We start from the raw sequence: 20,482 nt of genomic DNA, 5'->3' as shown, positions 1-20,482 counted from the left end.
TATTTAAAAAAGGGGGGTTGTAGATATAATTTGGAGTGCAATAACAAATGGTTTATAAAAAGATCATTCATTTGAAAAACAATTGGACAGAGTGTTACTAATTTAAAACAGCATCAGAGTTCACCAGCTGCAGGATACATAGAGGTCACAGAGCAGAGCAGCTGCCTCTAAGTGAAAATATGAAGAATGATCTTATTATCTTGGAGAATCCATTAACAAATGTTTCCAGAGAGACATTTTGGCAATTCCATTTGTGTGTGTGCATGTTACCAAGCTAAAGAGCCAGTTAATGGAGTGACTTCAGCGACACTCGATTTTTTTTTTATGCATGTTTATATTTCTGTTTGTGAGCACCTGAGGCATGAGTTTATGTTGCCTTTCAGGTGACAGTTATCCTGCCTGCCTTTAGATACCAGGATGAGAGTGTTGATGTTTGCAACAGCAATGTACCAGTGTAGGATAACACACAGTCAGTGTAGGCTGTGTTGAGGCTCTCTGCGCTCCGCCTGCACATCAACGGTGGACTGTTAATGGTGGAAATGATGCAGAAGAAGTAAATTAATTTGGTTTCAACTCACAAGAAACCAGATGGTGAACACTGAGCCAGAGGGCTGCAGGGAAGCTCTCTATTATTGCTTCTGAAGAAAAGACAGCATTTCTCACATCACCACTAACTTTAACGTCTAGGGCATGCAGTTATTTCGCAAGAGACTGAATTTATTGGGTAGAATTCGCATTTGCTTGGACGTTTTCATAGCAATATCAGTCATGTTGAGGGAACAGGTTTGTGTTGTTGAATGCTGTTAAATGCTGCTTTAACACTGTCACATGAGTCTTCAGTAATTCTTCCCCGTGGCTTTACCAGCCTGTTGAACTGGCACTAACAAGTGAGTGTCTAATTTGTGGTCTGTAACCGGAGGGAAGAAAAATCTAAATCTGGGAACTTCTGCTGCCTGTGACGTATGATGACTTATTGCCACCTACTGTTTGTGTTCAGAAGTGCAACAGAAAACTTCATTGTTTTTCTCTTGTTATACCATTCTCATGAAAAAAAGATGAATATTTATCTGTGAGATGGGTTAATAACCCTGATTTATCTTTTATCCCCCTTGGTATATTAGCACATTGTAAATATAATGCAATTTTTTAAATATATGTTCAGTTATTTATTATTTATGTTTATCTATTTTGTTGAGTGAAATAAAATAACATAACCATATGGATATCATGTGGATCAAAGGAAATGATTGCATCAGGTTGACAATGTGACCCAAGACTGATTGACAATATATTTGTACGTATTTATTTTGATATAAACAGTTCACCAAGCCATCATATTGCTGATTTATGCAGTTTATTGGTTATTCAATATTTACAAAGTCAACAGCTGCAATATGACATCATTTATTAACTGGATTATGATTGTGTCTCCATCATGATAGCACCATGATCATTGTTAATGTGTTCCAACGGGATTATTCAATGACTCAGTCATCAAACTGACATTCATGCTCAGGCTTCAAAACCCACATATGGCAAACCCCTATTTTTAGCACATGCTTATAAATCTCAAAATGTCATGTAAAAACTGTAAGAATACTGCTGTTATTAAATCATTTGCTGCAATAATTTATAAACTCCCTTCCCTCCCATTATAGAAAATATGCAGTTCAATATGCTCAGAAAAAAAGAGAAAAGAAACAAAACAAAACAGAAAAAGCTGGTTTCACCTTGAAGGCATCAGCAGAACTGGAATATAAAAAATAAAAAAAACAAGAAAAAAGGTATTAAAAGAGTGTTTTTAAAGATAGTATAAAGTATATAAGTTATTGAGAGCAAGGCCAAGGTAAACACTTACCTTCCAGCGGTTACCACATTCATTACACAGGCAAAACGTGGTCATCGGCTCATCAGCACTGCGTGTCTGCACCTAACACACACACACACACACAGAGGTTACATAAACAGTACACCACGGGGCAAAGACACACTTGACACAACCTACAGTAGAGAAAACATGAATAAACCTGAAACACAATAATTTACTCCTATAGTAAGTACCTAATTAAGGAGTATTTAGCAAACAGATAATGACACTTAATTACAGATGTGTTATCGGGGCTCCATGTCTCTTGTAGATGATCCTTGATATAGAAAACAGTGATGATATAATCAAAGTAAATGATAACATCGAAGCACTAAAGCAGACCTAAAGAGCCATCTGGCCTCTCACATGTAGGCTATATATACTGTATAAGTGCACTTCAATGGAGGTCTGTAACATGGTGTGTAAGAATAGAGGATTTTCAAACAAACTCAGCCACCCTTTGTTTAAAAAAAGAAAAAAAATCAGAGGAATCACACTGTTTCACATGGAGATCCTGAGGATATACATCTTTTTTCATGCTGCAACCTAAGAGACTCACTATTGCTTCAAATAAAATACTTTATCATTAGTTTCACTTGACAAATCAACTCTAGGATTAAAAAAACACGAAAAAAAACAGGAGAATGTGAAAATAATCCCATCACATTTGTCCAGTGTCTGTATCTCGTGTCTGTTCACCTGGTTATAGGTGCAGTTCTTCTTCTTGCACTTGCCGCACTGCAGCAGGTCGGTGGTGGTGCCACCAGTCTTGGCCATCTGGTGCTCCCTGATGGCCTCCTGGGTGAGAACGTTCCTCAGCTGTTTCAGCTCGTCGCTTGCCATTTCCTACACGAGGAAGTCAGGTGAATATGAGATGAAAGAAAGGGGTTTTGAGCTACAGAGAGATGTTGATGAGTGAGTGGTCTGTACCTCAGCAGACATGCTGGCAATGCGGCTCAACTCAATGTTCCCTGCCAGGACATTTCTGCGAAGACCAGGGTTCTTGGGGTCCTTCAAGTTGCTAATTCGACTGCGGACTCTGTTCTTATACTTCATATCAGTTGCCTTTATCTCTTGGTAGATATGTGCACCTATTTAGTCAAGGAAGAATTAAACCTGCCGTGTCCTGTATGTGATCAGAGCAACAATGCTGAATAGAGTTTAGTTAAGTCTAAGCAGCCTTATGAGGAAACTACTGAATCATTTTAAAGGATATGATCTTCAATCTCTGCTGCCATGCCGTCACAGTTCACAGTAAAATCTTTGTAGTCATCTGTGAAGACCAGGAAAAAGTTATTCACATTAATCTAAAAGCAATACTGATACAGTATTTATGTAGTTTATTTCAGCCAATTCCTGTATTCAGTCTGTGTTTGGATGGATGACGAAGAGAAAGGTGTTTGCTGCTGTTGTGTACTGCTGTCAAGTGTACTATTAGTCTCACTATCTGTGCGCAGGGCAGCTGCCACCATCTCGATGCACTTGTCCCTGATGGAGTCTCCAGTAGCCAGGTGAGGGGACAGCGGACCCCCAGGAGAACTGAAGCTGGGGGACATGGGGCTGGTCGGGGTGGTGGGAGTTTTAGGAGCCTCAGTCTTTCCTTTTCTAGAAAGAGGGACGCATTTAAACAACCACAAAGTAAGATGACAAGTGTCACGTCTGGGGTCTTGGTATTTGGAATGTTTTTTTTTGTTTTGTTTTTTTGAACAGCGTAATTTAATGTTTTTAAACCCTAACAAGAACATTTATGTGTTAAATCGTACAAACAAAACCCTTGTTGTGATCCTAATTTAGCCCTGTTCACATTCCAGGTGAACTGTTCAAGCAGCCATCTTATCAGCTTGTAAAGTGATATAAATAAAATGAAGTTGATATGACTAACATGCTGTCAAGCAAGCGTCTCTCAATGCATCAAACATTCATTTTGATTTGGAGGCAATGAATACAAGTCCAAAACTCACACTCATTTAGCTCTGTTTTTGGTCTACATCAGTCCATACATTTGACTCATTGGCTGCTCGTCACTAACTTTGCCAGGGCTGAGACTGGCACAGAAGCACTTTTTCACCAAAACCATCATCAAAAAAAAAAAAAAATGAAAATGCTTAAATTCGTAGTTGAGCTGAAGAGAAAATTGCAGTTGTCCCAGCTAGACTGAATATATAATATATATTGGGGTCATCTGCATAAATCCTAATGAACCTACTAAAGACTGATATTGTAATACCTTTCACCACTGTCCATTGAGGGTTTCCTCTGAGGAGGTGCAGGCTGAGAGGTCTTAGAGCCCTGAGACTCTCTCCTATAAGACAAAGTCAAAGTCATCTGTTGTTTCTCCACTTTTAGAAACATGTCAAACAGTAGTTTGGCTAAATTTTAGTTAAATCATTTACCTTTCACCTGTGAGCTTCTTTGCTGGTAGTGAGCTGCTTTTCTTTGACTCGGTGGATTCCCGTCTATGTAAAGAGACATTCTGTAAACCTGGTTTTATTGTCAGTGTCAATGTTTCTCTATTTTAACTGAACTAGAACGAGTGCATACAAGTCCTACCTGTCCGGTTTGGAATCGGTTGAGTGGCGTTTCACAGGCTGGGCGGGCTTTGAGTCACTGGAGTCCTTCCTGCAACAATGAAGAAATAGAGTTGTGACACTGATACAATTATTGTTCAATGTGTCAAAAGCTAAGATGCACACTGTTTGACAAGAAGCAGCACCCTGCTCCTGCACACCTGTGTTTTTCTTTTTTAATATCCACACTGGGCTTTTTCAGAGGTGGTGCTTTTGAGTCAGAGGAATCTTTCCTGGCGAAAGGGAAGGACAGCAGAGGTGGAATAAGGAAAGCTCCTCATGCCCTGAAAGTCGACCACATGTCACACAGACAGCTTGACAAACATTTTCACACTTGCCAACCTTTCTCTCTTGACTTCATCAGAGTGTTTGTTAGACACTTTGCTATCCGATGAGTCTTTCCTGCAAAGAGAAAACACGTCGTACAAGAAGGGAAACCAACAGAGGATGTGGTCTTCTTACTGTCTTTGATCAGCTGTCCCTGGGGCTCCCACAATTTACGTCAAAATACAAATGCAATTGCGGGACAATATGTGAAAGCAATCAGCAATCACTACATTCCTGTAATATTGTGTTGATAGTTCATTTAAAACACACCAACAGGGATTACAGTCTGAGATCAATGACGATCCTTCAGACAAAACAGGAAACTTATTTTGAAAGAATGAATGCGGCGCAGAATAATTCCCAGACCCCGGACCTGTCTTTCTTCACGTGATCTGATGTCTTCTTCTGCAAAGGAGGTTTCGAGTCCGTCGACTCTTTCCTGCTGTGGCAAATAACACAAGGATTCAATGAAGAGAAGATTTTTTTTCCAAATGAAATTACAGGTCATTTTCTCCAAAACAATCCTCCCAGACAATTGCAGACAAGCAGTCAGACCTCTCTTTCTCCTTTTTCCCATCCAGTGAGGGACGCTTCGCAGGAGGCGGCGGGGGGTGGAGGTGAAGGGGAAGCGGAGGAAGAGGAGCGTTGGGGTCAGGGGGCTCTTTTCTAATTAAAGAAACAGGTTTGAGCTGAACCGAAACACTTTGCGGCGAGAGCAAATGTCAATGTGATGCAAGTTTAAGCGGGCATGCAGACCCCTGACCTTGGCGGAGGAGGATGAAGGTGAAAAGGAAGAGGAGGTATCGGAGCGTTTGGGTCCGGTGGAACTTTCCTGATGTGACAATCAACATTTGTGTGAGAACACTTCTTTGCACTCAAAAAACCTGAACCACAAACATGCGCCACAGCATGCCTGACCTCTCTTTCTTCACTTCCAGTGAAGGCCGCTTAGCCGGAGGAGAGGCGGGCCGAGGAGTGTGAGGGCGAGGCTGTCGGGGGGCCGCGTCTTTAACGTCCTTCCTGAACAAATGTCACAACGGTACAGATCAGAGCGCTGCATGCTGTTCACCTTCAATAGAAAACCCTTTTAGTAAAGACACACCTGACTGAGCCATCACAGCATGCACCATGCGCAGCAGGTGTCCTGTTTGCTGGTTATAACACTGCAGGGACAAATGTCAACATGCATATGAGTGACTCAAAACCATTACATCATGCAGCACCAGCAGGAGTCTTTCCCTGCTCTTCAGCTCAGGCATCGTAAAAAAAAAAGTCCAGACCTGTCTTTCTTCCCATCCAAAGACGGCCGTTTGATGGGGAGAGGCGGAGGAGGCCGAGCGGGGCGAGGAGGAGAGGGGAAGCGGTTGGGATACAGAATGCTGCTGTCCAAGACTCCTCTCCTGAAATGAATAATTCAGTCTGAAGCGCTGCTGGATCTCTCTGGTGTGTGATTATCAGTGTTTGAGCCACCTCCTTCTCACCTTTCAAATATGGGTCTGTGAACGTCAGCAGGTTTCTCTCTCTGAGGTTCACTCGGTCTCTCTCGTTGTGGAGTGTTTACAGGCCTCTCATGTCTACCGTCCTCTCTGTGCTTGTCCTTCTTCGTGTCATCTGCTCTGCTGTGCCTCTTGTGCTCCTCGGGCTGTTTTTCCTTTTTGAGTTCTTCCACATGTCTCGTTTTTTTCTCTCCGTCTAGTGGCCTTTCTTTCCTCGGTTCTGACTTGTGTCTTTCATTCTGCAAGGTTTGCACATGCTTCTGTCTCTTGTTATCTGCCTCCAGATGGGGATCCTCCACAGCTTTTTGTTTTTTGGGGTCATCCAAATGCTTTTCCTTTCTCATTTCTTGCGTATGTTTCTCATTTAGAGCCTCGTCCAGGTGCTTCTCATCCCCAAGGTCATCTGTATGCCCCTTTTTGTTTTTGTGCTCATCGTTAGGTTTCTCTTTTTTGTTTTTATCCAAGTGTTTTTTGTCAGGATCTGATTCATGTCTCGGCTTGACATCCAGTCTCCTGTGACTAACACAAACAAAGGAAGTATCGTTTTTACCTCTGTTCAAGAGCCAGCACACATTTATGTTTTTCACTTGCATCAGATTCATTGTCAGGATGACTTCGGCCGTATCCAGACAGAATATTTAAAAGGGATGTGGGCAATTACATATCTTCCCTAATTCATTCTAATGAAAGTCAGTCCAGATGGCATTTTACTCACCAGCTAATTACACCACTTGGTTTTGTAATGTTGACCATGTGTTGCATCAGCTAAAGGCCTGGTTTTATTTTAACACCGGTTTCATTTACCTACAACTATTTAGCTTTAGCTGAATTATTAAAATAGGCAGCTTCAGACTGTTTCACGTCTCTCTGAATGTGGATGAGGCAGCTTTTATGTTAGAAAGTGACTAGAATTTGCAAACGCTATTGAAGACATGAAGCTTATTTCATAGTTTGGGTATCCAGAAGTAGGCCTTGTAGTGACACAGACAACTGTAATATGACATTAAGTTGATCGTCACTTTATCCAATAACTGACATTACCAAGCGATTTATAGGATAAACATCTTCTATCTCTAATGTTGTCATACTGTCACCAGAGCTGCAACTCAATGCAAAAGAAAACAGACTTAATTTACAGGGAGTTCACTATTAACAGGACGTAATTAAGATTGTAGTTATTATTGTGGTAGAAGGTAAATAATCAGATGTGAGTGGGGCATTAGAGGAATTTTCTTTGCCTTTGTTGAAAATTTCTTGCAAAGAAACTTTGAAGGCTATCACTGCTTTCATAACTGCTGTAGAAACAGCTTGAAAGCTACTTTTAAAAAAATACCAAATTACGGCCTGGGTCATTTCAATGTAGGAAGGTCCATTGTTACGCTCACATTGTTGCTGTAATGACTGATTTTTACATTTGAGTTGCTGCTGATAGATCTAGTATGAAAGGGTCAGGATTTTTTTCTATCACCTTTTTTCTTCTTCTGATCATAAAGCCCTGTCCTTGGTGCTGAATATTGTGCAACGTTTGCACTGAGTCACAGGTTATTTTTTCAAAGTAATGTATTTTCTCTCAAAGTTCAACACAGAAAGCATAAAAGAACTGGTCCATCTGCAGCTGCACAAGGGTAGGAAAACTGCAGTTCTTCAAAATGATGATGTAGAGCTAATTAAAGGACAAGACTTTATATTATATGTACGTATATGAGCTAATCCAGCAGTCAACTGTCACTTCTGACGTTTTCATTTGTTGAGCACAAGCTGTTGCTTAACTGTCTCTATGGTTGAATTAAAGCCATTTTGTTGCTGTGGGTCAGGTGATGCAGGTATTCCTGCAAAGACATGAACTTTAAAGTATCTTCTCCTGTGGTAACTGCACTGTCACCTGTGTCGTCTCTGTGCAACTTCCATGTAAGTACTGACCTGCTCTGTGTCTCTGATGGTGAGCTGTTCGGAGACACTGTGGATTTGCTGGAGTCCAGTCCATTCTTCATCTCAGCCGGTTTCTCAGAGGGACAGTGGCCAGAGTCTGAGCGAATGAATAAGATCAGAAACTATTTAACTTCTCAATAAAATCATGTAAGTACCTTATGTAACACGTTATAAAAAAAAGTGTACCCAGAAGTCTTTTCCAGTCTTTGATGAGAACTTTTGCCAGGGCTATGACTTCCTCATCCGTGCAGTGCTTCCTGATCCCATTCACAGACATGCCGATCCTCGTTTCCTAAAACAAACACATATAAAACTTACAACTTTAATAACTGCGTAGATTTCTTATTAATTAACTGCCTGAAGAGCAATTATTGCATTGGTAAAACTGTATTTAGATACAATACACAGCTAAAAGTTATACTTATTGACTGTACCTGGAGAAGTTTGAGGGTCATGTTGAAACCTTTCAGCTCTTTCAGCAGGTCCATGGCGCCCTCCTGCAACATCACTACAGTTAAAATCTTGACTTCTAACTCTCATATCTTGGATGTATTCACCGTGAAATACAACAGGTTTGACAGGTTTGCAAAATAGGAACATTTTTGAAGACAAATTTGGTTCGTAAGCAGCAACACTTTCACTTCTGTATTTTAAACATTTCATATTTGTCACAGACTTTAAGAGAAATAAACATTAGTGTGAAGAATCCAAACTTTATTAACTTTCTGGTATTACAATTGTTTATTTTTATTGAACTGAGCGCCATTAAACAACGTCGTGTTTGCACATTCAGTCACAAAACACGCACACACACACACACACACACACACACACACACACGACCTTGCCCACGGGCCGCGCTGTTTACTTTGTGTTGCACTTTAGTTACTGTGTATATGTCACCCAGACAAAGATCTGCACAAAAGAGCCGTGGACATCGGGACAAAACGTGCTCTGCACAGTCGAAGCTCGCAAACGTCCTGCAAAGTGAAATGTGTGCAAAGCGGCGCCAAACACCTGTCGATCATTTGTTACAGTACAGTCGGGCTCATATTACAACTGTGCAAACTTTCAAAAAAATACACCAAATTACACGAAAACAAACGTATCCTCCCCGTAAAATCGAAAGTAAACATTTCATTTAGAGAAGAGTCGTTCCCGGGCCTTGTGCACAGCACGCGGTGGCAGACAACGCGCCACCTGTGGGTGTCAAAATATCGTCTCACCGTGTTATTTCTAGACACCATCTTGTCCAGTTTCTTTGCAATCCGGATGAGATCTTCTTCTCGCGTCATCGCTGCATTTAATCGATTAGAAGTGAAGCAACGGTGTGGATTGTGTTCAAACTCGTCAAATACGGTTAAAAAAAAACAAAAGGAAAGTTTGGATCCGCTGCAGTTTGCTCTGTGCGCACGGTGCTCTCCATTCAGCCCAGAGGCGTGTCCTGCTGCAGCAGCCCAGCTGACCAGCTCCACACATGACAACAACTAAATTTAGGCACGTAGTAGACACATGTGGGACAACACAAATGTCCACTATTCAAAGTGATTTAATATAAAATACATTTAACTGCTAAACTTCTACATGTTTTCAGTCCAAGGACATCTCACTTTATTTTTTTGTTTTGTTTATTTGACTGTCCCGTGTAGCCTACTTGTACCTATACTCTGTTTTGGCTGCGTTATACCAGCAGTCGAGTGTCAAAGTTGGTTCTCAGCTCAAACGAGGTCACTGTCTAATGATTAATCTTTCCAAAGTGAATGCACCGTTCCCTCCACTTATCTGCACACCAGCACCAGCTGCTGCCCTGCTGCCACACAGGAGCTTGACACTGAACCAGTTCACCACCTGTTTATAACCTCCTCCTCCCCCCACACAAGTTCAACACACTGCTCTGGAGTTATTTTCAAGCTGTGAGGGGAACTTGAGTTTCAAGTGTTTTTGCAGACTAGATTTTCACTTCAAGTTCAAAATATAAAGTTTATGCTAAAAAAAAATAAAAAATAAAAAAAAGAAGAAAGAAAGAAAAGAAAAACTCTTCCTGGATTTATTTTATCTACATTTCATGGCCACCAGATGGGGCTGTGGTGTAGCTCTAGACAACTTCCATAACTTTACAGAGCAACAGTGATCAGATCATTTCCATGAGATTTAACTTTGCTTTTACACTGAAAACAATGATTCTACAGCCATTAACATATTTTGTTGTATTTCATTTGGCATTATAGGCAATGCAACTTTGCAATAATAAGAAATGTAGTAATATTTCATTTGCAGGAACCCGCTTAAGCTTATTCAGTGTTATATGTTGACACACCCAGCAATGTTGACCTGCAATCATATTATTTAAAATGACTTGAGCCTGTAATTGCACACGTCTATGCCGTTCACAGTTCTCCATCCTGTGGTATACAGCTGAGGCCAGTTAAACAAACATGCAGAGAATGAAATTTCTTGAGATTCCTCAACCAAGTGCTTCCTACAAGGCCTTTTGTATCCTTGTAAAAAACAAAAAAAAACTTGTTTATATCTCAACTCTGACAACTTCTTGGAAGCAGTCACTTACAGACTGTTTTCATAGCAGATCTATTCCTAGGAGAACAGTCTCCCAGAAGTTAAAGACATGAAGGTTACTCCCACAGTCCACCAGGAACTGAGCCCTGCTACAGTTCAGCAGGACTGAGAGGCATCCCTGCTGCTGGATGTCTCGACAGTTGTGGGAAGCAGAGACATGTGAGTTTGGTTTTGAAGTTAGATCAAATGTCATCGGGATAAAGACTTTAATTGGTTTGCTTTTCTGTCTAGAAATGTACTCATACCCAACATTTTATATGGACACAGTTTATGTTGACAGAATGCTCTCTAACGTAATTGTATGTCATTAAGAACAGTATTGGCTGGAAAAGTTCAATGTCTGCCTTAAAAGTAAAGTGTAAGTGTTTAGGATTTTTTTAATGCATATAGGCTACATAACACTGTTCAAATCCATAACCCTAAAATATAAAGCATGACGCGAGTAAACTGTGACTATCTTGTTTGTGGTGCAGGGATTTGGAGATAACTGTGTTAATGATGGCAGGTGAAAGTACAGGCTAAGAGCTTGTCTTGAGCAAAGAGTATTATCTCTTTACACTGCTCTTACACAACAGGTTGAGTGTATAACCCATCCCAGCCCCCCCGCCTGAAGACAGCACTGTGTCTGGCAGGTAGGGATAGTGCCGGCCAGCTCCAGAAGTGGGACAGTTCGCCGTGAGGTAAGAGAGGAAGGAGGCCAAGAGGAAGAACCAGAGATCAAGATCAACCCCGCAACATCCTTTAACTCGGTGCACTAAACCCTTCAGCTTGGGGCTGTGGAAAGTAAAAGCAAAGGATGAAGAAAAAGAGCTGCTGCCCTCCTGCAACCTCTGACCCCTTTCCCAGACGATCAGACTAAATAAACTGTCTGATCTCTTCATTCTTACGAAAGAACTGTGCGTACAGCCGTACACCTTATACCACCAGCTTGTGCTCAAACCTTGAATTAGGCTAATGCACTAAATTTTGAGAATTAGGGACTTTGCCCTCAATCTGTACCCACAAAGGAGCAGTGACTAAGTGAAACTAAGTGCATTTACATACATATACATTTCAAATATTACACCTGATATGTATGTACGTATATGTTGTGTTGGCATACACCATAGCCGACATTACATGTAGCATTAGTTAGCATTATTTAACATCCTATATTTGAGTAAAAGTAACATCCCCCACAAAAATGTTTGAAGTAAAAGTGAACATTTCACTTGGAGCACAGGTCAGCTTTAATTGTAATAATGTTAAGCTGCAAGGGTCAATGCAATATGATGAAAGCACAGCACTTGTTGATAACCTTTTTTTATTAAGTAAATCTATTGACGAGAGTCGGGGTCATGGAGGTCAGGATCCAATCGTAGCTGACATAACACGAGGGCAGGGTGCACCTGGACAGGTCAACAGTCTGTCACAGGGCCAACATACAGTAGAGAAAAACAACCTCACAAATTCATACCTAGAGTTAAAGTTAGAGTCAGAGTTAGAGTTGTTCCTACCAATAATAAATGACTACCCTCTGCTAATCAGCCTGCTGCAATTTCTGATAATGAGTCACGGAGCGTTCAGGCTGCTCAAAGGACATATTATAAACTCTTGTATTGTAAACACAACAATGACATAAACTCTTAGCAGGGCTGGTAAGTATATAGTCAATAAAGCTATAACACTGGCTATGTAGCAATAACCAAAACGCACAAATCCTATTCCTTTCTACTTTCAAACGGTACTTTGGTCCTGCTGTTGATGGGCACCCCAATTGAACGACAAATGTAAAGTGCTACTGCATCAGTAATATTAATCCTTAAATACACAGGGTCACAGGTTAGATTTTCTGCATAATGATGGTGAATGACTTAGATGCAGGTTTTTTCCTCTGCCTTTACGTCAAACAGTAGTTTCACGTTTCGAGAGGTTCATTATCACACCAAGAGCTGACAGACGGACATGACAGTGGTGTTGATCTTGTGATTTAACGTGTCAAACATAACTGCTGTGCAGTGACATTTGTAAAAGCAGCATTTAGACTTGTAACAGAGTGCTTTCAGTGTATTTTTGTTTATATGACTCTATTACTTCTTAGGCGACAAGGTAAAGCATCTGACTATTTCTTCCACCACTGGAAAGGAAATGTATATAGTAAACTGTATATGTGGAAGATTTTCTTTCCTTGAGGCAGTTGAGAAGTGAATCTTGAGGACAGGACCGGGGGTAGGTCCTTGTTTTTCTGTGCAGACAGTTCATCTCCCCTCACTCTTAAGTCATGGTGGCTGGTTACATAACAGCATCTGTGCGCATTCCCGTACCCTGCACTGAGGTACCCTGAGCCTATGCTGCTGGGGTTGACAGTCTGTCATTAGCCTCTCGGGTCTGACCACATCAAGTCTTGTCTTGCCTTTGCTTGTCAGCGCAGCAGAAAGCTGAGCGAGTTTTCCAGACGGAGGAAAGTGGTCCTGCACCACTTACTGAGCCATACATCCCTCGTGTTGTTAACAGACAAAGAGTTAACACAGATCCAGCAGGAAACATCCATAAGTATTCTTTCCTCTCCGTGCACCTCGCCCAGCGCTGGTATCTCTGCCAGTTACAGACCATAGACGCCATGCAGGCCTGGGCAATTATGGCAATTTTTGGATGACATCAGACCAGAAAATGAATGATTTCATTTAGCTGTCAATTTTTTCTTAGGATGGTGTAGGATGCAGAGCCTGTAATAGAGCATGTCAAAACAGAGTGGGAGAATTGTTTAGGCGTGAACATCTGGATTTGGCTGGAGCGCGATCCCAGCCTGGTGGAGTTGGTTTGTCTCTTAATAATGACCACTGTTCAGCACAGGCACTCTCAAAAAAAACACACTTAATCTCGCCGAGAGGCCGGACCACCCAAAGACTTTAAGCACATCCTTGTACCTTCAGCTGTCTCTGAGTCCATATTTACAGACACACACACCAAATCTGCCATATCCAAAACTGTTTGGTGGTGCCACTGTTTTAGGCTACCCTTGACCAAAATAACTGGTGGTGCCACCGTTAGACACAATCCAACCAAAATAACTAAATGACTAACCACACTAAATTTGAATTATGCACTGAGCAAGAGATGTTTAAGCCCATTCCTGACTTCAGAAAGCACTGTTATTGTGCAGCTTGACACCTGATGATGAAGGATCGAGACTTTGAAGCTTTAGTGATGTCTCTCACTGCTAAGTTGCTTTTGATCAAACGGGTAAACGTAAATGTAAACGACACAGAGAAAAGACAAAAAAAAGTTGGAAAGGGAAATGTAAAATATGTACTATAACTTATCCACAACCGTCAATTACACACTGGCACACCGTACAGACACTGAGTCATTTGTATAGTGCGTCTGCAAAAAGATCTTGTGGTTCTTCCCAAGGCTGCGATTTGATCTCGGAGTTTTCTTCATTTGAGCTTCAGCTTATAGGCTTTATGCCGACAAACAAGTGCATAACCCCTTTAGCCTGAGACTGAAGATGATGATAAAGAAACAAATGGGTCTGAATGCAACAATTTTGTGCTTTGATACCATCAACCAAGACAACCCCTCTGTGGTGGCCTCTTCATCTAAAAACTGTAAATAAGATTCTGTAACTGTACTCATCGCTCAATCATGTAGCTGTTTACAAACAGCCCAACGCACTAACCCCTCTTGTCAAGCTGTCAGAGTTCCTACACCAATGGGCCAAATTGTGTTAGTGTGTAAATCCCCTCTTACTCTTGTTTCCTTCTCAACCGCCTACTAATCCATTTAAGGCAGCATAGTCCAAAACCTGTGAGATCTACCTTTCCTCCCCCTGTGTTAGCAGCTTTTGCAGTGCTTTATGATGGAATTAGATTCTGCACAGGTTAAATATTTATGCACAGGAACTGCAGTGATTTAAGACAAGAAGGAACTGCATGGGCAAAGCGTTAAATGATCCATTTAGTCATAGACAGTGTATGAAAACATTTAAATCCACACATTTGTCAAATAATTTTTATCTTATATTATTATTATTTTCATTTTATTTTTAGCCTAATTTAAACTTTGTTTGGTCTCTGTTTGTTCGAAATGTGTGTCCATGATAACCCAAGAGCCCTAGAACATCAGTCTGCAATATGTTTCTTGTCATTAAAACTCAACAGAGTCAATAACAGCCACCAAATGGAGACCAGACCTCAGGGGAACAGGAGAAAAAACGTTCCAGCATTCTTTCCTGCCATTCACAAAGGCATCCACGAAGCAACTTATTCACATATAACAATATAACGTATACATGACCAATGCAGCTGGATACAACTGGAGTCTTCAGTTAAGCAGCCTGGTCTTGATTATCTCAAACGATAGCCGTGCCCCAGCATATGGGTTCATGATGTAGCTTCATTTTCATTTAAAGCACATGTGCCTTTTTAAAACAGTCAATTTTGCTTAAAATGAGTTAACAGGCCATGGTGAGCACTACTCAACCTGTGAAAACAGCTGTATAACATCTCCTATTGCTCTTGAGCTTTGTCGTGTCTGAGTAAATTACCCTGATGATCCGATCAGGAGCCGTCACAAGGAAAAACGGCACTATAAACTGAGGGGTAGGCTATACAATCTGAAAGACATCAGCCCTTTTCATTCACTATCAGACAAAATCACACTGGTCAGGTTATATTATGGGAATATGAATTCTGCAGCCTACATTTCCAACTTTCCAATCTGGGTGTTTTGGAAACTTTTTGCATAACATATTTGTAATCCGTTGACAAAACATAATAACTAACTGCTGTCGTCTAACTTTTCGGAGCCCTGGAAGACTAGGATGACAAAAAAAAAATCCTAGACAGAAGCCGTTTCCTTTATGCACTTTGTGAACCTACCCACACATTTACCTTTGGGCTATAGCTGTGCTATGTACAATATGCAGAGGTCTAGACTACCTTTGTAGTCTCCCCATCTCTCTTCTGTTTTTATTTGTTGTTGCCTGTTACTGATTACTACTTCATTGTTTTTCTAAAGAGTACACATACATAGTTTCCCTGAGCTGTAGCCAATAACCTGTTGTAACATTTACTGTGACATTTGCCTCTACTTCTGGATCAAAAATTAGTTCAAAACATTGCACAGTAACAGTGGATACATTTACAAAACAAAAAGTGTGCTCTTTCTTTTTTCATGATATGTCTGGGCTTTGGCCAAAACTAAGACAGATGACAATATATCATTTACTGTACATTTCTTTCTTCAGCTGGATCCATGTGGGAGGAAGTGAAAATAGTGAAACTCTGAACACAACAATAATAAACATCCATAAAAGAGAGAAAATTAGCTTATGAGAAGAAAAAAATAAGTATGGGGGCTATCCAAACATCTTTCAGCTGTGTTTGTTTCAGGTTTGTGGTGGATTTATTACTACCACATGAGACTGCAACAGCCCAAAGGAAACGGGGAATCCTGTCCAAGAGCTTCAATGAATAAAAAAAAACCCTGTTGATGGTCTTGGGGGTCGCCCGAAGGTCACACAAGCAGACTTGTTAATGCATGAGTGATGTCATCGGCAAGAGGTCTCCAGTGATTATGTCAGGAAATAATGCCTGTGCATGTGTGTTAGTGATGTATGTTTTTTTAAAAAAGCTCACCATGGGTGTGTTTCTGTTTCCTTTGGGGCAGGTGGGAAAAGGATTTGTATTTGTTTCTGTTTTAGTTCACTGACAGCACACAGACACTCTCTGTCAATGTGGGGTCCAGGAATTTAAAAAGTCTCAAAGCAGAGGAGTGGTCTGCACTGAGAACAGGACATCCCTGTTTTCATCTGCTCTGATTTCCTGCAGGCAGGTCACATGACGCAAATGTATTTCCATTTTTACTGTTATAACATCAAAGTTATTTTTGTTCTGTTTATCATACCACATTTGATTTTTGACAGCTGACTTGCTTCATGCAGCTTTATAGAGGATAAACTACCTAAATTATGTTTTAAAACACACATATTGGACATCCTGGACATCTGTTTATCCTCAGGAGGGGGTAGAAAGGCAGAGAGAAATCAAAAGGATTATGAAGAGGTGGGAAAGCATTTTAAAATCATTAATGTACCTGTGTCCGCAGAGCTGGAGGAATCAGGTTTCTGTGTTACATCACTTGGACGCGTGCCTTAAGCCTTTGGCTCAGTAGCACTGTCTGAAGGCAGCAGGTGTTACAGCCTCTTGATGTAGAAGACAAGTGAAGGTATTTTTGTAGTTTTGTAGTTACACATAAACAACATCAGATTGAGTCAAGTAAAAAATAGACTCAAGCGCTCTGACTATTAGGTTGATATGAAGTAGCCATAAGTTTGAATGTGAATGGTCGTTCTCAATATGTCACTGATAGACTGGTGATCTGTCCAGGGTGAGGCCTACCCTCTCCTGATATCATCTGAGATTGAGATCCAGCCCCACGACCCAAAAATAATGATCATTGGTGGCCAATGGATGTATTGATTAACAAACGTTGACCAAAGTGCATAATGGAGAAATTTGACATGTAAATTTATTCATGTGTTTGCTTCAAGGTGGAAAGGAACACTGGCTGATTCCCACATAAAGAGATTTACAATTGTTAGGTCATGATGTGATAAAAACCATGCAAAACAGGCCCCAGGTCTAATTTAATTGAATTAATGTGGAAAAAGCTAGATCTAATTTCAGATTTCATTTTCCAGATTTCGGGTCCGGGAAAACTGGTTACACCACCTGGTTTTAAGAGAAAGTAAAACATCATGTTGTCAGTGGAGCATAAATTAGCCTGTGAGAAAATGAATCATGCGAATAATATCGGATGGGCTGTTGGGCACACCACAAGAGACAATAGCAGACAACATTTATTTGACAGAAACTGGCAGAAATGGAAGAACTTCTTTATTAACTTCTTTTTTATTCTGTCATTTTCAGCTAGTAAAGAGAAATCTAGTGTGCTCAGTGTAAACAGGCTGACTAAGACGAGCAGACTGGAGCAAACTAAAGCCTCATGTGCTCTGTGTCCTCACTGTAAGATGTCCAGATTTGATAATTTTATCCCTGGGAAAAGTAGAGGCTTCTATCCGATGTGGGTTGACACAAGTGGATGGAGCAGGGTTTTTTTTTTCTTTTTTCCAAATCCGCGCATTATGGCCCTATGCTTCCAGCTGGTCAGGATAAAAACCAGTGACTGGAAAATGCACTGGCCTAAGAACACCATAGACTGACCAAAACCAACACACCATTCTGAAGAACTCAAATATATAATTGTGTTATTAATAAGGAGGTGCCACCTCAGCTGGCTATAATAGTTAATGATAAGTTACTGAGGATATCACAAGAAGGAAAATGTTGTCTTTTAATCATTTTTGTCTGGGGTCGTCCTGCCTACACCACGGTTTTTAAAAATAAACCTCTTGGTAGGCAGATTAAATGATTTCATGAGAAGGAGAACTGCTCAGTTTTATACCTTAATGTAAAAGATACTGACAAGAATTACATTTATCAACAAACCTGCAGCACAGAATAGGAACCACACGCCCATATTTCAGTCCCTCTGACTGTTCGACAAGCATGGCTGGAGTAGTAGGTGTATTTAGTTAATCAGAAAATCCATTGTGTTTGTGCTAGGGACCAGAAAGGTTTTATTTGGGGTATTATTGTTTAATGCCGTTAGAAATAAATTTTCCAAAGTTAAACATTTGGTTTAAATCTATTACCATATTATTTCTTTTAAAATGTCATCAACAGGAACATTGTGAGTCCTGAAAACGCACCTGGAATCAATTGACATTCACCGCCAGTTATGAAATTTACTGCCAACAGTGAACATGGATGCTTTTTTTATACTTCAATAAAAGATGCTGCAAAATTCCCACACAAAAAAATACACTGTCATCAGTGTACACAATAAAGTTTCAAAATGTCTCAGCACTGAGGTTGTGTAATGTTGAATTCACAACAGTTTCACAGCAGTTTATAGCTTAAATGTGAAAAGAGGAAAAAGCACAAGTGAAAAGTTGAGGCTGCCATGGTCTTTTGGACAGTTTCCTGATAGTTGATGTTGATACCTGTTGCAGAGGGTAATGACTTGGAGCGAGAAGCTGTTTAAGAAGTGAACGTTACACTGGCAAAACAAATGACGGATTTATGTGTTTTGATGAGGCCTCATTTTCCATTAGATCTCGGTTTCAGACGGAGAAGAAATGCATTTTGAAATGTTGGTTTTGAGTGTGGAAATTGCCATCCTCCAAAGTTCTACAATGACCATGGAGCAACATCAAGACGTGGAGCGTTTAATGATTTCACTCAGATTAGTATCAGCGCAAAACCATGGAATTATTAAAACCAGATCGAGCTGATGTGCTCAGTGAACTGGTAGCCAATAACCCCAGTCACTCACAGCAGGAGGCACGTTGTGGGGGTTGTGCAGTTAGACAGCGGCTCTGAGACATGTGGAAAATTTGAAAATGTGGAACAATGACTTTTACTGGGTACTGAGAAAACAAACCCCCCATCAGGCTGGACCCAGATCCTTCCACATGACTCATCCGTCCGTCTCTTGAAAAGCTCACGTGTAGATCTTCAAGTGTCCTCTTATCCACCAGTGTTGATGAAGAGCACAACCAAACCCTTCTCTCAGCATTTCACTTCCTGTCTGGTTTCAGGAATGCAGGAAGGGGGACACAAGTCAAAGAGGCCTTGGTGATGGGCTCCACATGACGTCCAACTGGTGAGAAAGAGCCCAGTGGAGGATTTCACATGGCAACCATCACTGGAGCCCATCCACCTTCTCAAAAGTGCTTCAGATCAAATTTCAGTGTTTGTACTGGAAGAGAAATATACTAGCTTACTCTTGACAAAAACATGTCACCACAAGGTCCATTTAGTGGCTCTCCTGGAGCTTTTGATCTTCCACTGCAGATGAGGTTTGCATAGTTGTCATGAAACTGTAGGTATTTAAATTTCCTTCTTTCTTTTTTTTTTCTTTTTTTTTTTACCATTGAAGAAATATTAAAAGTTCATTGTTGACGCTGGAAAGAGGATCAAGAGTAAACTTTCAATCTCAGCTTCAAAGCCTTTAAAAATGGAAATGTCAGCATCCCCAACTGACTGTTAGGTAAACTTTGGATTTGACACCTCACACACACAGTAACTTTCAAAACAACGAGGTTTCAAACAAAATATATCATTTAAAGCCCAAGCTTCCAATGTGATCTCTTAAGGCCCTAAGTTTTCACATAAACCTGGCAGAATCATATTGTTCTGTCCCACAAGAAATTGAGAAATGACACAAGTTTTACTAATGACTGCAGTTTCTGGATTTTAATAGGTTAAAGTAGACACATTCAGAGTGTTATTTGGTTTTGGATAGACTAAAAAAAAGACACCATCTTGCAAACTCTTACTCCTGTCCACCGAATACTGCTTTGCACGTGTGGAAATCCAAAGTTTGACAGACCTGACGTGCATTTTGGTGACTGTGATGGCACAAACACTGCCAGGTTTATAGCAAACAGTCAGTTTCATGACAGCTAACAGGTAACTCCGTCTGCAAGGAAAGATCCAGCTCCACGATGATTACCTCGCAGACTTCGTGGTCTTATTGTTTTTGTTGGGATCCTGTTTCTAATTGCAAAAATGAACATTCAGCCTCTGCATTACTTCCGTCCCAGTATTATACAACAGTATGAATTATATGGCATGGTTGCAGTGTAGAGTTTATACATGTGGGCGTGTGAT

The 20,482-nt window shown here is 40.7% G+C and overlaps 1 protein-coding gene across 2 annotated transcripts; it reads right to left on the bottom strand.

The window, feature by feature from the left end:
- Positions 1 to 1,335: 1,335 nt before the first annotated feature.
- On the bottom strand, positions 1,336 to 9,627 carry tcea3 (transcription elongation factor A (SII), 3). 2 transcript variants are annotated; one of them, XM_085801739.1, is made up of 21 exons: positions 9,413 to 9,627; positions 8,621 to 8,683; positions 8,373 to 8,478; positions 8,178 to 8,283; positions 6,243 to 6,776; positions 6,042 to 6,161; positions 5,680 to 5,781; positions 5,525 to 5,593; positions 5,317 to 5,427; positions 5,135 to 5,203; positions 4,777 to 4,836; positions 4,596 to 4,667; positions 4,418 to 4,486; positions 4,261 to 4,323; positions 4,095 to 4,169; positions 3,312 to 3,472; positions 3,085 to 3,140; positions 2,798 to 2,953; positions 2,567 to 2,713; positions 1,859 to 1,930; positions 1,336 to 1,749 (listed from the first exon to the last, which is right to left on the bottom strand). In XM_085801739.1, exons 1-21 carry the CDS (start codon positions 9,479 to 9,481, stop codon positions 1,741 to 1,743), a joined length of 2,289 nt encoding a protein of 762 aa, XP_085657865.1. In that variant the 5' UTR covers positions 9,482 to 9,627; the 3' UTR covers positions 1,336 to 1,740. The 2 variants fall into 2 exon arrangements, with proteins under 2 accessions (XP_085657865.1, XP_085657866.1); XM_085801740.1 differs by having other exon boundaries at positions 5,135 to 5,200.
- Positions 9,628 to 20,482: the final 10,855 nt, after the last annotated feature.

The sequence above is a fragment of the Trachurus japonicus genome, chromosome 16 (genome assembly GCF_045865225.1).
Source record: "Trachurus japonicus isolate A0001 chromosome 16, Traja_1.0".
NCBI lineage: Eukaryota > Metazoa > Chordata > Actinopteri > Carangiformes > Carangidae > Trachurus > Trachurus japonicus.
The sequence above is the reverse complement of the archived record's forward strand: the minus strand, read 5'-3'. Positions and strand labels throughout refer to the sequence as shown.